General features: G+C 37.5%; 2 protein-coding genes across 2 annotated transcripts in view; one reads left to right on the forward strand and one right to left on the reverse strand.

The window, feature by feature from the left end:
- Window positions 1-17,459, forward strand: part of LOC137975313 (pre-rRNA 2'-O-ribose RNA methyltransferase FTSJ3-like) — a 23,543-nt gene extending 6,084 nt beyond the window's left edge. Inside the window, exons 7-23 of the mRNA XM_068822408.1 lie at window positions 699-821; window positions 1,822-1,929; window positions 3,088-3,210; window positions 3,590-3,690; window positions 4,211-4,276; window positions 5,106-5,145; window positions 6,766-6,824; window positions 7,223-7,358; window positions 8,170-8,390; window positions 8,499-8,574; window positions 8,810-8,903; window positions 9,340-9,582; window positions 11,410-11,512; window positions 13,042-13,219; window positions 15,109-15,203; window positions 16,613-16,683; window positions 17,270-17,459. Of these exons, the coding sequence (XP_068678509.1) occupies window positions 699-821; window positions 1,822-1,929; window positions 3,088-3,210; window positions 3,590-3,690; window positions 4,211-4,276; window positions 5,106-5,145; window positions 6,766-6,824; window positions 7,223-7,358; window positions 8,170-8,390; window positions 8,499-8,574; window positions 8,810-8,903; window positions 9,340-9,582; window positions 11,410-11,512; window positions 13,042-13,219; window positions 15,109-15,203; window positions 16,613-16,683; window positions 17,270-17,403 (1,971 nt within the window). The 3' untranslated portion in view covers window positions 17,404-17,459. The remainder of the gene's footprint in view (window positions 1-698; window positions 822-1,821; window positions 1,930-3,087; window positions 3,211-3,589; window positions 3,691-4,210; window positions 4,277-5,105; window positions 5,146-6,765; window positions 6,825-7,222; window positions 7,359-8,169; window positions 8,391-8,498; window positions 8,575-8,809; window positions 8,904-9,339; window positions 9,583-11,409; window positions 11,513-13,041; window positions 13,220-15,108; window positions 15,204-16,612; window positions 16,684-17,269) is intronic.
- A 704-nt stretch (window positions 17,460-18,163) lies between these two features.
- Window positions 18,164-19,091, reverse strand: LOC137975314 (uncharacterized). The gene has a single exon (XM_068822409.1). The coding sequence runs from the start codon at window positions 18,963-18,965 to the stop codon at window positions 18,312-18,314; it is 654 nt and encodes a 217-aa protein (XP_068678510.1). The 5' UTR covers window positions 18,966-19,091; the 3' UTR covers window positions 18,164-18,311.
- Between the last annotated feature and the right edge of the window lie 203 nt (window positions 19,092-19,294).

The following is a 19,294-nucleotide window of genomic DNA, read 5'->3' on the forward strand; positions in this document are numbered from 1 at the left end:
TATTATTTAGCCTTCCATGCATTTTTTTTTTAATTTTGGGAGGAAAAAAACTCATTAACACTGGTTTGTAATAGGTAGTGGTATTATAAAAACTACCCTTGTTTCAGGGTGCAAAATGATACCATAAAGGAGAGCTGCTTTTCAATGCAGTTTCATGCATATTCCAAAATGGCTGCCATTTTAATACCATATTCTTTTGTTTCCTTGCAAATTGGCCCTTTTGGCCTCACTTTCAAACATAAAACCTAAGAGAATTTTAAACTGTGAATGAGGCCAAAAGGGCCAATTTGCAATCAAACAAAAGAATACTACAATGGCGGTCATTTTGGAATAAGGTGTATGTTCATCTTCTGTTGACATTAATATAAGGTGGTTAGTTTCAACAATTTGCAGGTAATGTCTTACTCGAAGGATCAACCTCGCACACTGTTTAACAAAACCGCAATGTTATGTTACCAAATGAAACAGCAATATTTTCTGAACAAGGTGAACTTGTTGATGTGATGTCATAGGTCACCATGGCAACAAAAGAGCCATCTAAATACATGTATGTCCTATATTTTGCCTTTAAACATTATTATCTTAAAAACAAACATGGAGACCCCCAACTTTTTCACACTGTATAATAATCAGTCTTGAATGACTGTTCTTTTTTACTTTATCGTTTTTTTTTTAAACTGCGCTCTATTCAATTGCAGGTTTTCAGGTCCAAAGATTACCAACCACTACTATGGGTTTTCCAACAACTTTTCAAGAAAGTTCACTCCACAAAGCCCCAGGCATCACGGTCCGAATCTGCAGAGATTTTTGTGGTATGCCAGGTGTGGTGGTCACTTGATGTTAATCCACGTTTATTTATGTGATCAGTTACCGGTAATTAGCAGACCTACATTGCTTATGTCCAAGTGAAGGTTGAGTGGCCATGCTTTGACACATAATTTTAGCCTTCATCTTGTAAAGCTATATTTAGGCTACTACAGATGGAATGAGAACAGTGTGAATGGCATAAATGCAAAATGTTTGCCTTTGACAATGATAACAATGATAGCTAGTGCTAAAATACATGTAGAACATGGTTTGAACCAAGGAATTACCTACCTCAATGGAATTTTGATCGTCTGGGTGAAAGCAGTCCTGAGAAGGACCGTTGGCAGTGACTGACATTTCAACAACCTGAATGGAAGTCATCTTCAGAGTTGAGTGAGGGTTTGAGATTTAATTTATTGAGCAAACTCTCAATCCTTTTTTTCTCGTGAGCATTATACACAGTAGCTCCTGCCAAGATTGATCCTGAGTTTTTGAATTTCCAACCATCACTTGACTCTGAAGATGACTTCCTCTCAGGTTGTCGAGACGTCAGTCATTGCCAACAGTTTTCTGAAGACTACTTTGTCCAAGATGATCAAATTTTATAGCTAATACTGGTTAATTTTTTTAAAGAGTTGTTTTAGAATATTCTTCTCAGAATGTTTATTAATTCCTAAGAAATGTTTTACCAAATAGACCAATTTCGATATATTAAAATTCAGTCCTAAACAAAAGACGTCATCTCGAGGCTCTGGGGAATAAATATATGGATTTGTACAAGTTTCTTCCCCAGAGCCTCGAGATGATGTCTTGTTTTCGACTGAATTTTAATATATCGAAACTGGTCTATTGTCTTTGGTGAAATTCAATTAAGCCCTTGAATAACCCATTATGTCAGCAATAATAATAATAATAATAATAATAATAATAATAATAATTATTATTATTATTATTATTATTATTATTATTATTATTATTATAGACCAAACTCTCAATCCTATTTTTTATCCAAAGGGTTATATAGCTCCCGCCAAGATTGATCCTAAGTTTTTGGATCCCAAGCACATCTTCAAGGAAGTGGAACCTGAAGGCAAAAAGGCAATCAACATTTTACAAATAAAGGTAAAAATATTAATAATAATGCATGTACCTTGGGTGCCAGATCTTTGTTATAATGGCTTGTGAAGCAAGCATCTGAGAACTATTGGGGCATGAAAGCACAGAGGGAGCACCAGGTGGAAAGTTTATAGCAAATAAATGTCTGAGTTTTCTATTATCCAATGGAAAATTCCTGTTGGCTGATAGTTACCAGAGGGAATAAGACTTAGTTTGTTACTTTCTATCAGATGAAGGACATACAAATGGCATTGTTATACCCCCCAACTCAAATACGTTTTCTGATTGGAGGAGAACGTGTCACGTGTCATTGGTCAAAACTTCATGACGCCCTAGGGCAACAACAACTTGAACTTTCGACTCACACGTGATCAGGTTGTGCACCTTTGAAATGGCAGCAAATCTGTACGCCAGCCGACATCAAGCAAATAATTTTTATCGGTGTATTGTTCTATTTTGAGTTGGGAGGTATAACAAAACACTTAATGACTGGCCCCTCGGGATTTTATGTCGCTTCTTGATGTCTGGTCACTACTAAGAAAATGGTAGTTCTCTGTTTTTAAGTATTAAAATACTTACTATCTGATTATGTAAGTCAAGGTTTAATTTATTAGAATGATAAATATTTGGAATGGAAAAAGCAAACAAGAAGCTGTAACTTTTAATACAGTGTAAAAGATCAAGGTTAGCGAGATATTTATTATATCTCTAGATCCTTGCGTCAAGAAACAGAAACCAACTTTTAAATTTAGCAGGCTCAGGGCCTGTTATTAAATTGGCCACTCATTGTGCATGTACTTTATGAGACATAACAATATTACTGTTTAGAACAAAAAATAGCAAGCAGCAACTACATATGTCCATGTCTGTGATCTCAAAAATGTTTGATAAGATTTCAGGGATCCAGGCCAAGATTGCCATGGATATATGACAACAGTCTGAGCATTGTACTCTCTTTTGAAATCACTTCATATTTGCCATTTAAATACACAGTATTTCATCTCTTCTCTCTCATTATCCCGACCTTTCTTTTTAATGTACAGACTTTTTCAAGGTTTTATACTATTTTTTTTTCTTATTCTCTCTCTGTTATTACAGTAAACAATAGTGGAATCCATAGAGTAGGTTAGGAATGCTATGACCATTGTCTCTTTTTGTTCTTAGAAACAAAAGAAGACTCGAGCCGAAGGATACAATGAAGGTGACTACACCCTTTTCCAATCCGCCAAAGTATCTGACTTTCTCCAAACGGAACGTCCCCTAGACGTATTAAGTGCAATAAATGAGGTTAGTTTAGCTTATTTAGCCACTGTCCCATTTGTGGAATTCTAATTTAGTGGTTACCTTATAATGCGTATTAGTATAAATACACAGGTGATTATACAAAATCGCGTGCTCTCATTGGCTCGCTATCTCGGATTATCAGCTGATAATCACCTCGATGGACAAAATGGCTGCCAGTAGTCGTTGTGCCACTGTAAGTGAAGATGATTTCATGTTGAAATGTTTTTTTTTCTTTTTTGAAATGATCACCTGTGTATTTATACTAAAACAATTATTCGCCTCAGGCTCAGTGATTATCGGTGAATATATTCACCGATAATTGATTCGCCTTTGGCGAATAATAATTGTTTTACTGGCTTGTCTTTTGCTTTAATTTTTTTAGATCGTCTTTGATGACAAAAAGTATGAAGAGCATGTTATGACCACTGATGATATTAAAGAATCTGTCAAGGATATAAAAGTCCTGGGAAAGTCAGATATAAAGTATGTTAACAGTAATAATCAAAACATAACAGATGATAATTTTGTTTGTTTTATTTACTGAAACTTTTGGTGCTGGCTGTGAGGGGTGCAATGTTCACTTCAGGCGTTTTTGTCTACATTGTACATTTTTGTCAATTTGGTGAATCCTTTAACTTTAGCACAAAGACGCACAATATTTTGCATCCTCATGATTATCAAAACTAATACTGGTAATTTTTCACTTTTTGAAAATCTATTTTCCTTTAATTGATGTGGGCATTTGATTTGTAGTCATATTTGGCCTAAATACATCAAAATACTTTTGATAATATTATACATATAATTTTATGAGCCATTACACAAGTGAAATTTGGGATGGTTTTGGAGAGTGTTTATGTCAAATATCATGTACAAACCAGGCTATTATTACAATTACAAATGACATTTTAGCATTCTGTTATTTCAAATTTGACTAAAATACCTCTAAATTTCTCAGGTTGAAGTAGAGAGTGGTTTACTTTTTCCATTTTTAAAATTTCAGGAGTCTTTTAAGCTGGCATAGAACATTACGCAAGGAGTTTGTTAAGCAAGAAAATAAAAATTCAAGGTCAGTAATGGTAAATTGTTTGCATTGCTCTTGGAAAAATTGAAATAAATAAAATCTATTGTTTAATTTCTTCTTTATCCACTACTCTCTGTACTGCATTGGATCATACAATAATAATCTTAACATTAATTTTTACTAATTAACTTGAATGTCCAAGTTGTGTACAGTTGAACTCATCATCACAGATGAGCTTGGGGGAGGTGCCTGAGAAGCCAATGGGACCCAGTCCCATAACTGGTTGCAGGAGGAGGGGGGAGGGGTGAAAAACTAAATATACCTACACCAAGGTTGCAGAAAACTTGTGAATGCAAAATTACACAACTCAGACTTACATGTATGGCTCCTTGCTTAAGTTCTTAAAGGAAACCTCCACTTCAACAAAAAAATAACTTAAAATCACAGGTGATAACCCTTACAGTCGAGTCAGTCTTAAGTATTAACTTAGTATTAACTTAAGAATTAAAGAAAGTGTTTGTATGACTGAAATAAATAAGTTTTAGAATCGCTTATTTTTGTTTCCAAATGTCGCGGGCACTGACATCTTGTATATATGTGACATGTTACGGTTGCCCTATTGTTATTAGACAAAAGCTTGTTGTGTCAGAACAATAGGGCAACTGTAACACATCACAATTATTCAAGATGGCTGTGTGGCAAAATTTGAAAGTGAAAAGAAGTGATTTTAAAATTCAATTTTCTTGATATAAACACTGTTTCAAAAACAAATTTTGAACAAACTTGTTTGTTAACATAATTTCCTTTGGTTTAAACTTATTCTGTAGCTTATAAGAGTGGAGGTTTCCTTTAAATCATTTTATTTCACTTACAGTGCTGATCAAGACAGTGAAGTGGCCAAAGAAAATGAAGAGGTCAGATATCTTCAGAAAATAATCAAACATGCATTTTTTGTTCTTCGAAATGTTATATCTTATGCAACCAACTGCAAAATAATGTTGCTAAACGCATACACAGGATGTTGGAAAATAATGTTTTAAAAACTTGGGTGGAAGCAAATGATCAGTTCAGTTCAGTTCAGTTCAGTTTATTTCCTCTTGATGTAGTTACTTAGTGTAATTACATACATTTGTAGTTGCTGACGATGTTACTATTGTATTAAGTAAAAGAGCTTGAGCATGGTGGCCAAATAAACCATTCGGTTTCCTAGTTGGCCCCCATGTTACCTATTGATGTTACACTTGATACAGGCGAGGAAATAGAAAGAGGTCGGAGACAAAAAAACACCATTAAAAATAATAATTGAAGTAAAGTAAGATATAGTAGAGGTACTGATGCTCTTAATTCACTGAATTCAGTAGACATAGTCTCCAATTTAGAATGAAGCGGGTGAAGTTCCTTCTTTAGAAGGTCCTTTACCTGTCCAATTGTAGCCATAGTTATCTTAGCGCCGTAAGACGACAGAGCCCTCTCAAACGTGGCCGGACGCCATAACGACATATGCTAATCACAACCTATGCTAGGTCACAACAGACCTGAGAGGGATTTAAATGTAAGAATATGGAAACAGTTAAGCCAATCAAGTCTAAAAATAGGAGAGGACACTTGATCTTGATAAATGCTATGAGGTATGTCATTAAGTCCAAGTGCAAACTATCTGTTTACAACAACAATCCTCTTCTCACTATTGTAAAGAAGAAGAGTGTCAGATGGTACCATTGAAATACTGCATCCCTTTGTTTGATTCACTAGGGATAACATCTAACATCTCCTTCAATGAAATAACAAAATTACTCCATTTTGAAAATTTGAATCCTAGCAGTAGAAAAGGCAATTTTCAAGTATCCTAGTGTCGCCATCCAAAGAACACTGGGTTCATCTCTTTGTGTCATTCACTGTGTTAACGTAATTATACCATCTTGCATATTCAATAACAAAATTGCTCCATTCTGACAATTTGAATCTTAGCAGCTTAGTGGGACAATAAAATTATTATTGTCACCTTTAACAAGTCCCCTATACATTAAAAAAAACATACTTAATTGACCGCTCCCCATAGGGGCTTTTCAGGGCCAATATAACACAATTAACGAAACGACGGAACAGAACAACAACTGGCTGGAGGCAAACCAGTGCGGCTGGGAGGTTGAGCCAGGGAGTACCAGGAACAAATGAAATTCAACTAGTGGTCAGAGCAGGTCTTGAACCCGCGATGTCCAGATCTCAAGGCAAGCGCCCTAACCACTGGGCCACTGGGTCACACTGCCTCCTATATGCTAACTAGTAATCAGAAGGTTGTGGTAAAGAAGCACTAGGGTTATTTGTAGGTTAGGGTTTAGTAGAGTTAATGGGACTTAAGATGGTTCATGGTACTGTTGGAGGTAAGGAGAGAGGAAAGGGGAGACTTTGTGACACTTCCAAAGGCAGACGTGTATCTTGTTTTGCACATGTCCAAAATTTCTGATTGAATATTTTGGTTGAATTACCTCTTAGTTTTTTCTGAATTCCGATACATTAATGCATTACTCTTTCAGGAAAAACTGGAAAAGAGAATTGAAGGACTTAAAGAAGAAGAGAATGCCCTTATGAAAAGGTATTGTTGTACTCCATTAGAAGTGAACACCTCCAGGAAACCAAGAAAGTGACTCTTTGTCTATCTGCATTTCATTAGCTTCTTACAATTAACGGAAATGTTGAGAGAAAGTTTCAGCAAATAGAGCTTTCCTTTGCAAGGGATAACAGTGCCTTTCACTTTATTTCTGGAATCTTTTTAGGGATCCAGTTTAATATAAATGTAGCAATAGGACCCCTCTCTCCAAACACCATATACAAAATTACATCATTTGTGTATCAAACATTTCTCTGTTCACTTAGCTTTTTCTTAACTTGTATTTTCTTTGGAACTCATTCCAAATGACTTGTAGCCATTGAAGGCATTGCAATAGTATTAAAGTTTTGTTGTACTTTTTTATTGAACCTTTTTTGAACAAGGCAAAAGAAGAAAGTTCGGCAACAGAGGCAAAAATTGCAGGAGAAAATGAATCTGAAAATGATTTTGCCTGAGGATGGAAACAACATAGAATGCGATGGTGCAATGTTTTCTTTGGCAAACATAAAAAGTAAACAGGTTTGTATGAATCCAAACTTCATTATTATCAACTGAACAGTAGTTTCCTTTTCAGGAAGGGCCACGTTTTTGCAAACGCCGGCCATGACCACCCAGTCCCTGGTCAGAGTTTTTCTCTGTCCTTGTGTGGGCCCATTTCCATTGGTAGGGCTAACACTCGCATGGTTCATATGGGTAGAAAACTAGCGCTTCACGTTACCCTCTAATAGTTAAGTTTCCTTTTCAAATGAATGAAGGGGGTAGTTTCTAAACAAACTGTGGTGCTGCGTCGGTGGGGAAGTAGTATACAAAAATGGTCGAACCTATGTTTCCTTTTCAGCTGAGTTTTCCCGGTCAGAGTTCTCCTAACGTAGATGTCATAACGATTTGCAAGTTTTAGTTGAAATGGTCGAACCTATGTTTCCTTTAAGTGAAGGTTTTTTTCAGTTAACTGTCTTAACATGGAAGAAACCCATTTTCACCTGCCAAGGTAAACAATGGGATACTCTAAGGGCCTATTTACACGGTACGATTTTTGTCGCATGCTACAAGCTTACCACGGGCCTACAACATAGCTGATGATTGTCGCAGCGTTTAAAAACTTGTTTTAAAATGCTATGACATTTTTTCTGACGTACACGACAATCGCAAGTCATGTCGTGGGCCTGCCGTAAGCTTGTCGCGTGCGACAAAAATCGTACCGTGTAAATCAGCCCTAACAAAACACCAGATTTTCAAAGTGAGATATGATGTGACCTTGTACTGCATTTTTGTCCTGGTCACCTTTCTGATAAATTTTGTATTTTATTATTCATTTTACAATATATCACAGCATCTGGAAAGTGTGGATAATGAATACAATGCTGGAATGGAGTTCGAAGACGAAGAAGAGGACAATAAAGAAGGTCTTGAACTGGAATCAGGCTCAGAGGAGAGTCATGATGATAGTGACAGTGGCACTGAAGGGAATGAAAATGATGAGGATGATGAAGAGTTAGCATTTAATGATGAAGATAGGGACATGGAATCAACCAATAAAACACAACGGTTTGGGTAACTGAACTTCACTTTGTTGTTTTGAGAGAGTTGAGCCATTTTTAGTGCAATAACCAGGGCCAAGGGAAACTATTATATATTTTGATCTTTTTTATTTTATTATAGAGAAAAGAACCCACTGTTAGTAGAGCTAGAACCTAACGTCTCCCTCACAACCAGAGCTAATATGTGGTTTGAAAAGGTAAGATGTTGTAGAACAGTCCAAGAGAAACAAATATTACAGCACTGAAGGCTAATATTGATTTCTCTTTCGTAATGTATTTCTTGGTATGTTTTGACAGCAAATAAATAAAAATAAATATAAATAAATAGCATCTGAGAGCCAGTGTTTTTTTAATCTCCAGGCCTTTTTGCTACGTATTTCAAAACGTGCTTAAACTTATTTTATGAATCATTTCTTTAACTGTCTCGTGCAGGATGTCTTCAAAGATCTTGAAAATGAAGCTGACGAAGACGTGGAGATTTCAAAAATGGTTGAGGAATACAAAAACCAAGGAGGAACTATTTTAGGTGAATTTTTCTATTCTGCTGTGTTAAAAGAAAAAACCCTGAAACTCTTTCTTCAACAATAATCTGCGCATGTTTCATAAACGAGGACAAGTTAAAGATTGTCAAAAGTAAATTTCCGATTGCTACGATTTCGCATCGCCACCTTTCGTTTCGCGCCATGTTGCCAGCCAATCAGAAATAACACTCTCAGTCTCGAGTTTTCTCGCACGAAGAACTGGCTTATTTGATTGTTTGCTGGCGTCTGTTGTCACGAGCCAAAGCATCATTGCTTTAGTAAGTCTTAGTGTTTTCTAGAAGCTTCTACTCTTTGTAAGTAAACATTACATCTCAATGAAAGACTCTATTTTATTGTTCCCATGGCGGCAAAAGCTATCAGGAGAAATGGAAACTCGAATCTTCTTTGGTAGTTGACTGTTTTGGTTGGCTGTTTTAATAGAAAAGAACTCTGAGCCGCCTCTGTCTGCCGTTGGGCAGAATGGAATAAAACGAGAAGCAGAAGAAAAAACCAAGCATTTGAAAAAAGTTCGCTGGAATGACGAGAAAAGGAAAGAAAACAACAGCAGCGACAGTGAAAGCGACAGTGTCGCGGAAAGTGAAGAAGAAACAAAGAGGCAGCCACAGAAACAAACGAAAAAAACTAAGCAAAATGACATCGAGATTGTACCAGTTGAGGATAATGGTAAGGCAAAAATAGCAGCAAGTCTTGTAAAAGCACAATTTTTTTTTGTTATTCGTCATCAGTTACCATTTCCTTCTCCACTTGTTGACAATCATGATAGGGCAGGATTAGGCACCAGCCCTTACGCTTGATCTAGCCTTGCACGGCTGGACATTCTAGGGGTATCCCTCCCTTCCCCCTTGACATAGCTCTAAAGATCATCAAGGCGGAAATGCTTCGGCGCCACGGAAACATTACTAGCCACGGATGAATATTGATTGCTATTTCCGCTAATAAATGGAGATCCAGTTGTGGTTTGTCCAGAGATGCACGCGATTAGATGTTCTATGATTTCAATAAGCGTCACGAAGTGTCCTCTTGCTCTTCCCCACTCCCCACTCGCGTCTGGAAATACGGACAAGTAACATCACAAAGTGTCCCTTTAACTGCGGTCCTCAAGTAGAGAGAAACAGCTGCATTTACCTTCACCAAAAAGTAACACTAGCCCTTACACATTACACTATCTTGGTTCTCTTTTCACTAAATATGATCCACCTTATAATTTCAGGAACTCTGAAAACAAACTAGCTGTTCCGCATTGCCCCGCACCAATTTCCTGAAAAATAGCTTTAGTTATAATGGTGCGGTTATCTGGAACAGCTTGTCCCCTGAATTGCGGCAAGCAAAATCACTTCAATTTTTTCGAAATGGTTGTCGCGATTTCTTCGTCTGAAACGACTTAACGCACACGGCATCTATGTAAAGCAGAATTTTTTCTCTATTTTCTCTTTTAATTTTTGATCATGTTTATATAGATTAAAGTAGATTGTAATTTTTATTATCATTATTATATTATCTGATAGGTTTACCGTGTTTAAATAAAAATAAAGTTCAAGTTCAAGTTCAAGTACATTATTGCTGAAAATAGATAGCAAATTCCTGGAATTCAAGAGGCCCTTCGACGGTGTTGCATTGTTGTTAAAATCGGGCCCGGGGCCCGTTTCTCGAAAGTCCCGAAAATCTTTCGGGCCCGAAAAGCCATTTGTGAAAGTTGTCAACCGCTTGTTCTGGAAAGCCGATCTTTTAACATGATTTCAAGGTAACAAGGTTCGGGACTTTCGAGGAACGGGCCCCTGTCTCGAAAGCCCCGATACTTTTCGGGCCATTTTCGTGTGCCACAATTTCCCTTGTATCTCATGAACAGAGAGGATTTAAGTCGTCAAACTTCACAGTCAATTTGCTTTTTGTTACCATGAAAACTTGTTAAAAGATCGGCCATGCTGAACAAGCGGTTGGCAGTTTGACAAATGGCTTTTCGTGCCCGAAAAGCTTTCGGGACTTTCGAGAAACGGGCCCCTGCATCTTATTACGTGCGTTTCTGGACACAAGTGGAGTCCTTTTTCATTAATAGTACCCTTATTTGTCCCAGAAGTAATTAAACATTCTATCCAGCACATTGGAGTGAAAAATTATTCTGTTTGTAAAGCTTCACATGGGAGTTGAAGGTGTCTAATCATTGTTATTGAAATATTGCGCCATTTACTTGAAGGGTCTTCAGGTTTGCTCTTCCGACTACTTCATTAACGTTGTAACGTGAATCTTGCTTTCAACGAATCGCCATTGTTAGCCAGCGTACTGAATATTGATCATGCTCATACACTTCAAGCCATCATTGATCCTCAGTTGCTCGTTTATCAACTGTACATTTCGTCTGAATACTTTTAAGTTCCTTTAATATAACTGTTATTTATTTCATGGTTATCTATTTACGTGTGGTGCAAATAAACTATTTTTGTTGTTGCTGTTTTTGCAATTGTGCATTTACGTAGTGTTTTTGTCTGTTGACAGCCAAATATTTGCAGAATCTTACTCCAGAGGGCTTAGCACTGGGGCACAAAATGGCGTTCTCGTGCAAAGATAAGAGGGATATTATTGATTCCGGCTATCACCGGTAAGGAGTTAAAGCGCGTACATACTGTACTGGAGAGACAAATATACGCGATCGCTCCCTAAGGCAATGTCGTGTCAGCAATCCTTATAAGATTGCAATACAAGTTATTCTCGTTCCCACGAGCTGTTAATTGTTCCGGTAGTTTCCAAGAATAATGCCCTCTGCCTGGTTTCAACCAGGAATTCTGCGAATCACGGACTTCTGTTTTTGATCGCAGTCTCGGAAATTAAGAATTAAAAACAAAGATTGTTTTCAAGGGCCTCAAAAAAAAAATATGGAGTCCCGTTGTCACTGCGCATGATTGGGATCCTAACGAAAGTCGTTTCTCTCGGTGCTGACCAAAATGAGCTACAGACTCCGGGAACGAAAGCGCCTCGTAATCCACTTCAGATGAAAAAAAACCTCAGGAATCTTTGCCTCGGCCTTTGTTTTGTATTTTTTGTATTTTGTTTATTTTTTTGTCTACTTTATACAACAACAAAAAAATGCAATACGTTACAAGTGTTAGGTTAAAACCGAAAGAAAGAAACATGCACTTGACATTTACAAATGCTAAACAAACAAGAAAAAAAAGTTATAAAACTAACAAGGTTACGAAGGCCAAGGGAATAGCCCATTTCCTAGTTGCTGCACGCCTCAGTCATAGCGAGTCGTGCTGCACAACCATTAAAATGGAAATGAGTTTCGTATTCTTATGCAAATCAAACTCATTTCCCTTACAATAGTTGAGCACCAAGACTCGCTTCGAAACCGAGGCAAACAGCAACTCGGAAATGGTCTAATGATATTTGTTACAAACGATTTAATAGATAAAATTTTAAAAAGACAGAAAAAGTACAACAAATCTTCAAGGAAGTATTTTTGATCTTTTAAGAAATCAGCTCTGAATACTAAAAATGTATAATCATTAATCTCTGAAAATTGAGCCACATGCACCAGGTCTTCTCTGTGCAATTTTGGTCTGAAGAATCAAACTTGTGCACGGAATGTATGGGTCAATAGAGAGATTTAGCATCGCGTTTCCGTGAAACGGGAAACGGGAATGTTAAACGGCAGGCTGTTGCTTGTCATAAAAGCATGAAAATTATCTTATTCCAACTTTTCTCTCTCGTTTTAGAAGTTGCGCGACATTTGTAGACAACAGGCAAAAAAAGGAGCTAAAATCAGACCAGTTTCTTTGATTTTTGGCAAAACGCAAATTTCAGTTTCACGTTTGCCGTCTGCCGTTAACGCAAAGCTAAATCTATCTATTAGCACTTACGCCACACAGTTATTTGCCATTGTTTGATGGCAAACATTTCGCTGATTATTCAACCTTAGAGGTTTAAAATTGGAGAGAATGCGTATTTTTACAAGTTCTTTTAACCTTTGAAGTCCATTTGTGCATAGCAAGAAGCATTTAAAGCAAAATGTAATATTGACGTCAGGAAAGATTCCCATATTCAATCGATAACAAAGAAAAGCAATCACGAGCAAGTATTTTCTTCATTAGAAAAATTTCAGGGTAATTTTTTTCTTTGTGTTTTCAGATGGGCTTTTAATGACGAGAGTCTTCCTGATTGGTTCATAGAAGATGAAGCAAAGCATTACCTGAGACAGCTTCCAGTTTCCAAGGAGATTGTTGCACAATACCGCGGGAGAATGAAGGAGATCAATGCTCGACCGATAAAAAAAATCGCAGAGGCTAAAGCTCGAAAAAAACATAAGGTATGTTTTTGAGTCGTTTCATTGTCTGGCCATGGTCTTATTGGGTTTCGTTGAGTCAAGGAAAAAAAAAACTTAAAACGTGGTAACATTTAAACAAAGGTAAGTAATGCATTGCAACTCGGTTGACAAAGTACATGTATAAGTTGATCAGCTCGCTGGTTTGGAAAAATATTGAATGTAGCTTTAAAAGGTTACAATTCAAAGACCCAACATTTTTACGCTTCGGTCTAGTGTCGTTAGTGATCCAATGTTATCTCTTAATTGGATACAATCAGGGGTTTAATTAAGGACGGTACCTGCTATTGTTATTGCGCATACGTTCTGCGCATCTCGAGATACTCGGATTTCCTATGGGTAGTGCTTATTAATACAGAGATATTTTTGCGCGGTTCAAAACCATGCGGAGAAAGCAGAATTTAACAAGTGCTATTGGTATCCAAAAAGAAAATTGGGGGTAACCACTCATTTTTCAGAGATAACGAAGCTTCGACTTGGAAAAGAACGCTATACATTGCTTTGTATTTGAAAGCTTTTTACAAATATTGTTGATTAATTATCTTCGAAAAATGCGTGGTTACCCCCAAATTTTCTTTTTGGATTTCAATAACACTTGTTAAGATCTGCTTTTTCCGCATAGTCAGTAAACGGCCGAAACATGCCATTGAATTAGTAGTAATAATAATAATAATAATAATAATAATAATAATAATAATAATGTTAATAATAATAATAATAACATGTTTAAACAGGATGACCAATTCAGTTATAAAAACTGCTATCAATATGGGTCCTGGGTCCAAAACAAAACATTAATTAAATCCGTAACTGGAATACATTACATAATTATAATCAATAAAAGTAGCCAGCCATTCTATTAACAAAACCACATACAACCATTAAATAGGGTAGCCCCCTTATAGAAAAAGGCCTTCTTAGTCAACTCGAGATTGACTTTATTAATAGATAACCTATCCTTAGACCTAGTGTCATTATCTTAAGAAAGGGACGCAAATTACTATTATAATAAAATTATAGACAAAACGGAGAAGTGATCATCGCCATTAACTGGACAATTTAAGCAGTTGTCTCTTATAGACACCTGAGAAATTCACGTGGCTCTAACGGGATTCGAACCCATGATCACTTCTCCATTTCGTCCATACACCTTATTCCAAAATGGCCGCCATTTTAGTGTTCTTTTGTTTGATAGCAAATTGGCCCTTTTGGCCTCGCTTTCAAATGCAAAAGTGAAAAGAATGTTTTACTTTGAACGAGGCCAAAAGGGCCAATTTGCAATCAAACAAAAGAATACTAAAATGGCGGCCATTTTGGAATAAGGTGTATAACCTGCACTTCAAAAGACATATTCATTGTATACTTTTATTTCATAATAAAGTTATGATATAACGCGCGTTCTGATTGGTTAAAACAGCGTGCTTTATTAAAGGGAAGCTGCACGGCTGACGCCACTCGTATGATTTAAAAAGGAAAGTTTAACGTTTTTAGCAAATTGCTAGCATGTAAAATTACAACACAAATGACCGACAGCAGTTTGCTGGTTATTTTAAAAGGACGTGCAAAGTATAAAACAAAACTTAACAAGAGTGCTCAAAACGGAACGTAGGTTTTTCATAACTAAACTTAATTTATCTCCATAAATCTTTCAGCGAGAACGTCCAATTCTGGGAAATTTCAAAACATATCGTACCTCTGAATTTTGAATTGTATTGGGGATCGTGCGAGAGGACTTCCGAGTCAATCCCATCTTCATTTTGTTCGTAGAGGTCGCCCCCTCCTGTTTTTTCTTTTAAAGTTCAAATTTATGCCGTTTAGTATTTGACTTCTTTGTTGGCAATAATTATTTTGCATGGTGTTTACTCCTTCCTTAGAGAATGAAGCTACTTGAGAAAGCCCGTAAAAAGGCAGAGGCAATTTGTGATACAGTGGACGTCTCGGAAAAGGAAAAAATGAATCAGATAAGAAGGTAAGCATTCATTGTGCTTGGTTTGCAGCTGGTGTGTTGTGGGCATTAAAAATTTGAAAAGCTTGTCGTCAAAATTTGGTGTGAAAATGGCACTGGTCGGTGTGCAACTTAAGGCGCGTTTTTTTTTATATTCACAATTCTGGAATGAGAATGGCCAGAATGTAAAATGCGCGCGTTTTTATATTCCGCATTCCTATTCCAGAATGGACAGAACGCCATTCGATCTATTCTGCTCCTATGGGCAGAATGAAGAGAATGTTGCGAATGAAGATCCAAGATGGCGGACGGCGAGATGAGCGCTGCGGATTCAAATACGTCTCTACAGGAGAAAAAATCAGGTTACACTTTTGGACACAATGAAACATTGCTTCTAATTTCTTTTTACCAAAAGCAGGACGATTTTTTCATATGCGGGAACAACATTGTCTGCATAGCCCGTGATTCGAGGGATGTGACTCCTCTCCTTTGTATATAGGACTGCCAAAACATTCGGCAAATCCAAAACAGCCTCCCTATTTTCTTCCTCCTGTTTATTTACAAGGAAAATTGCTGCGATAACGGCAGCCTTTTCGTCGGCCGCCATATTTGTTACGCAATGTTTACTCATCCCAGGACCGCGCATCTCGACGGGCGTTTTTTTATGCAGACCACCCGAATTATTCCTAGCATTCCGTACCAACCATTCTTATTCCAGAATTGTAGATTAAAAAAACGCGCCCTTAGTTTAGAGGACCTTAACAAAAAAAAAAAACAGTAACAAATAGAGCAAACGGTAACTTCCTCCTACCTTTAAATAATTTAGATTACCATTAAGTAGTCCAGGTTTGAATTTACGTGGATAAAAATTTGATAAAAGGCACAGTCTTCTGTTGATAGTAAGTTATTCACAAATAAAGGCGTAAAACTTGAAATACTAAAGAAAACAGCACCCGCCACACCTCAAAACGAGGTTTATCCTGTATAATTGCGTCTTTTGTATTTTTTCATAGCGGCCTTTTTAAACTTGTACTGGATTATTACAAATCCTTATGCCTCTCAAATAATATCTGCGCTATGATTGATTGGTCAACTCAGCCCAAAGGCCGTATTCTACAGTGCGGCCTGCTAAATTCAGTTTCTTTGTCTTGCTTGATACAAAGACCCACCAACACAAACTTGCGGTACAGCCCGAAAAAATAAGATTAGTAAGGGATAATGTATCCTCGTATGAACACCGCACGACTCTCTTATATTAATGCGGGCGGCGTTCGCGGAAATACGAAAATTTTCTGGGTTTTTTTCAATGGAGGTGACGTTTCGAGCGTTTGAACCTTCGCCAGAGCGAATCGGAAATACTGTGTTCAAACACGTTTTAGAGCACTAAACCAGACAGACATTCGATTACATTCTGATTGTTTTTTAAATTCCAGTTTGTATAAAAAGGCGGTTCTTAAGGGAAAACCAAAAGAGGTCAAGTACGTGGTTGCAAAGAAATCTCAAGGTACGTTCTTTCGGTTTTATAGTCTTCACGAAGTCGTGTTTCTATTGTTGTTGTTGTTGTCTTAGGAGCACGCGCAATCCTCGCGTCTTTCCTTTCGAACTAATTTGCGCTGTTTCACTGTGCAATTGTTCCAGCTTCTTATCGTGCATCGCCATTGCGTGACATTGCCCAGTGCAACACAATGTGCGAGACAGGTTGCAGAAAGGAGCTTTTTTCAGCGATCTCAGCAAACTTTAACATCTGTAACATCTATGTAAGCAACATCTTTGCAATGTAAGCATCGTTGGCCACAAATGCAAACTTGTTCTTAGTGTCCTCTTTTCTCCTTCGAGATTCAAGACGGCAAGAAGGGAAGAGTGATAGCGCCTTGGTTCGAAGACTGGAAAAGGTTTCTCTACAACCAAGCACACTCTCTCTCTTTCTTTCTCTCGCCTGTCATTTTTAGTTTTATACAGTGGTAGAAATTGTTCCCAATCGCCATAATCTGTTGAGGTTGCCCTTTGCGTTAGTGATTGAAAAACTCTTATTGATAGCTTTAGGTTGTTTATATTCGCCAATGTTGCCCTTTATTTGTTTCGTCCTTCAGCTGCTAAACGAATTAAGAGACCAGCTGGAATAAAAGGACCTTACAAAATGGTGGATCCAAGGATGAAGAAGGATTTAAGAAGCCAGAAGGGAAAAGAAAAGAAAGGGAAAAAAGCTGGGAAGAAAAGAAAATGAATGTGTACATTGAATGTGAATTGTTTTAAATAAAGAAAATGCATCTATTTATGACACATGTTGTTCAATTTTTATTTTGTCTTTGTTAACTCCTTGGTAGAGTATCCTAACTGGGGTGCAAGTAGCTTTGCGAGCAGGCTCTCCGAGGGACTGGGGACGGGGGTAGAATCCCACCGCAGAGAGAGAGAGAGCCCGCGAGCAGGCTAGGATGAAAGCGGAATGTTTTACGCTTGATTCCTTGGGCCCTTTTCTCAAAGCCCCAAAAACTTGTCAGGTTCGCCGGAAATCAGGAGCCCATTACTAGGAGCCTCCATATGCAGTAGATCTTTGACTCAACCTTTGCGCGTATCTTTCTATTTGCATAAATTTGCACGATTTAAATACAGTTTTACTGCTTCATTTGTCTTCGTTAGACAATGACTTTACTCTGATTGGCCTTTTAAAACAGTGCGTGCAGAGCCGAGGAACTCGTGGCGTTCTAAAAATAGAAAGATACGGGCAATGGTTGACTCATAAGAACGTGTATGAGAGAGGCAAGCTCCTACTCATGGGCTCCTGCGGAAATCTATTTGTGAAAACTCTCAATACCCGTTATTTGAACATTTTTCCCAGACCATGGGGGAAAAAAACGGTTGCAGAGTTTCATAAATTGAAACGTTTCCCTTTCAAAGATAAAAAGCATTTTATGTTACTCGAAATATCGCCGAAAAGAATAAAGCAAAGCTCCCCGTATTCTCGCTCCACTGGCCACGCCCAGATACTTGTTTAATTAATGAATGTATCAGTTTTCCGGATGGCAAAGGCTTCTTGACTTCTACACTATACATTGATCTTGCCTTGAAGAAGGGCATATTAAGTTATTAATTCTTGTTCAGTTTGAAGAATATCAGACAGTTTTCTTTACGCCACTATATCGCTCCAAATTCCACAAAATAAAGTTTCAAACTTGCATTTTGACCTTTCTCCTTGCTGGCCAGACGGGCTTTTACGGCACCCTTTTTCTTGTTACAATCTTCAATCTCCATGATTAACTCTCGTTTTCGTTTCTCTAAACTGACACACTTGTCGTTGGCGATTTCGATACGCATATTCGCCTTCTCGAGACAATTCAATATCAAGTTCTCATATCTTGTTTTTTCGTGCGAACTATGCGCGTAATCTTCCATTTCATCGGAACTGCCCTCAAACACGGAATTATTTTCAAAGGTTTCTATTCCAAATTCCCATCTCTCAAAGCTCATATTCTCCAAACCCTCGTAAACTCTGTGAACTCTCTTTTGTGCTCTTGATGTCAATTCCACAGCTCTCTTTAATCCCTCTTTTATGGTTAAAATCTGCCCTTGCAACTCAATCCTTCTGTAAACCAGCCGCAATTTGTCGGCTTTTTCTCTTGATATTTCGTTCATGATTCTCAACCGATCTTGATACGCGCGAATTTGCTCATTGTGTGAAATAATCCATTTGATTTTCTCTCCAGCCCGTTTGTTTTCTAGATCAAGTCGCCATTTCGCGTTTTCGAATCTTCGATGCGCTTCAATAATCCGCTCGTGTGTCACTTCCATCGCCCAATATGTACTCTTCGTCCCCGTAAAACACCTCTTTCAAGATGAAAGCATTGGCAACAAAATTACAGCAAACCCCGAAAAGCGATGTGCTCAAAGAAGACTTTTCACTGAATCAGTATCAATATAAGTGGAATGTACACAATTATTTTTAAGCTTATATTTGTTCACAAACTAGAAACAAATGTATACCAAAGCTCAAGCTGTATTGGTGGCACATTTTGTCACGCTTAGCTGAAAGGGAGGGACTCATCTTTACACACGGTATCCTATAAAGTTGCTTGCCCGTGGAACCCTGATATAGAAAGTGTCAATTCAATACACAATAC

This window comes from Montipora foliosa, chromosome 11, assembly GCF_036669935.1.
Source record: "Montipora foliosa isolate CH-2021 chromosome 11, ASM3666993v2, whole genome shotgun sequence".
In the NCBI taxonomy this organism is placed as follows: Eukaryota; Metazoa; Cnidaria; class Anthozoa; order Scleractinia; family Acroporidae; genus Montipora; species Montipora foliosa.

Bases quoted from the DNA above. Each gene is read 5' to 3' on its own strand.
- LOC137975314 (XM_068822409.1), bottom strand. From the start codon at position 18,965: ATGGAAGTGACACACGAGCGGATTATTGAAGCGCATCGAAGATTCGAA.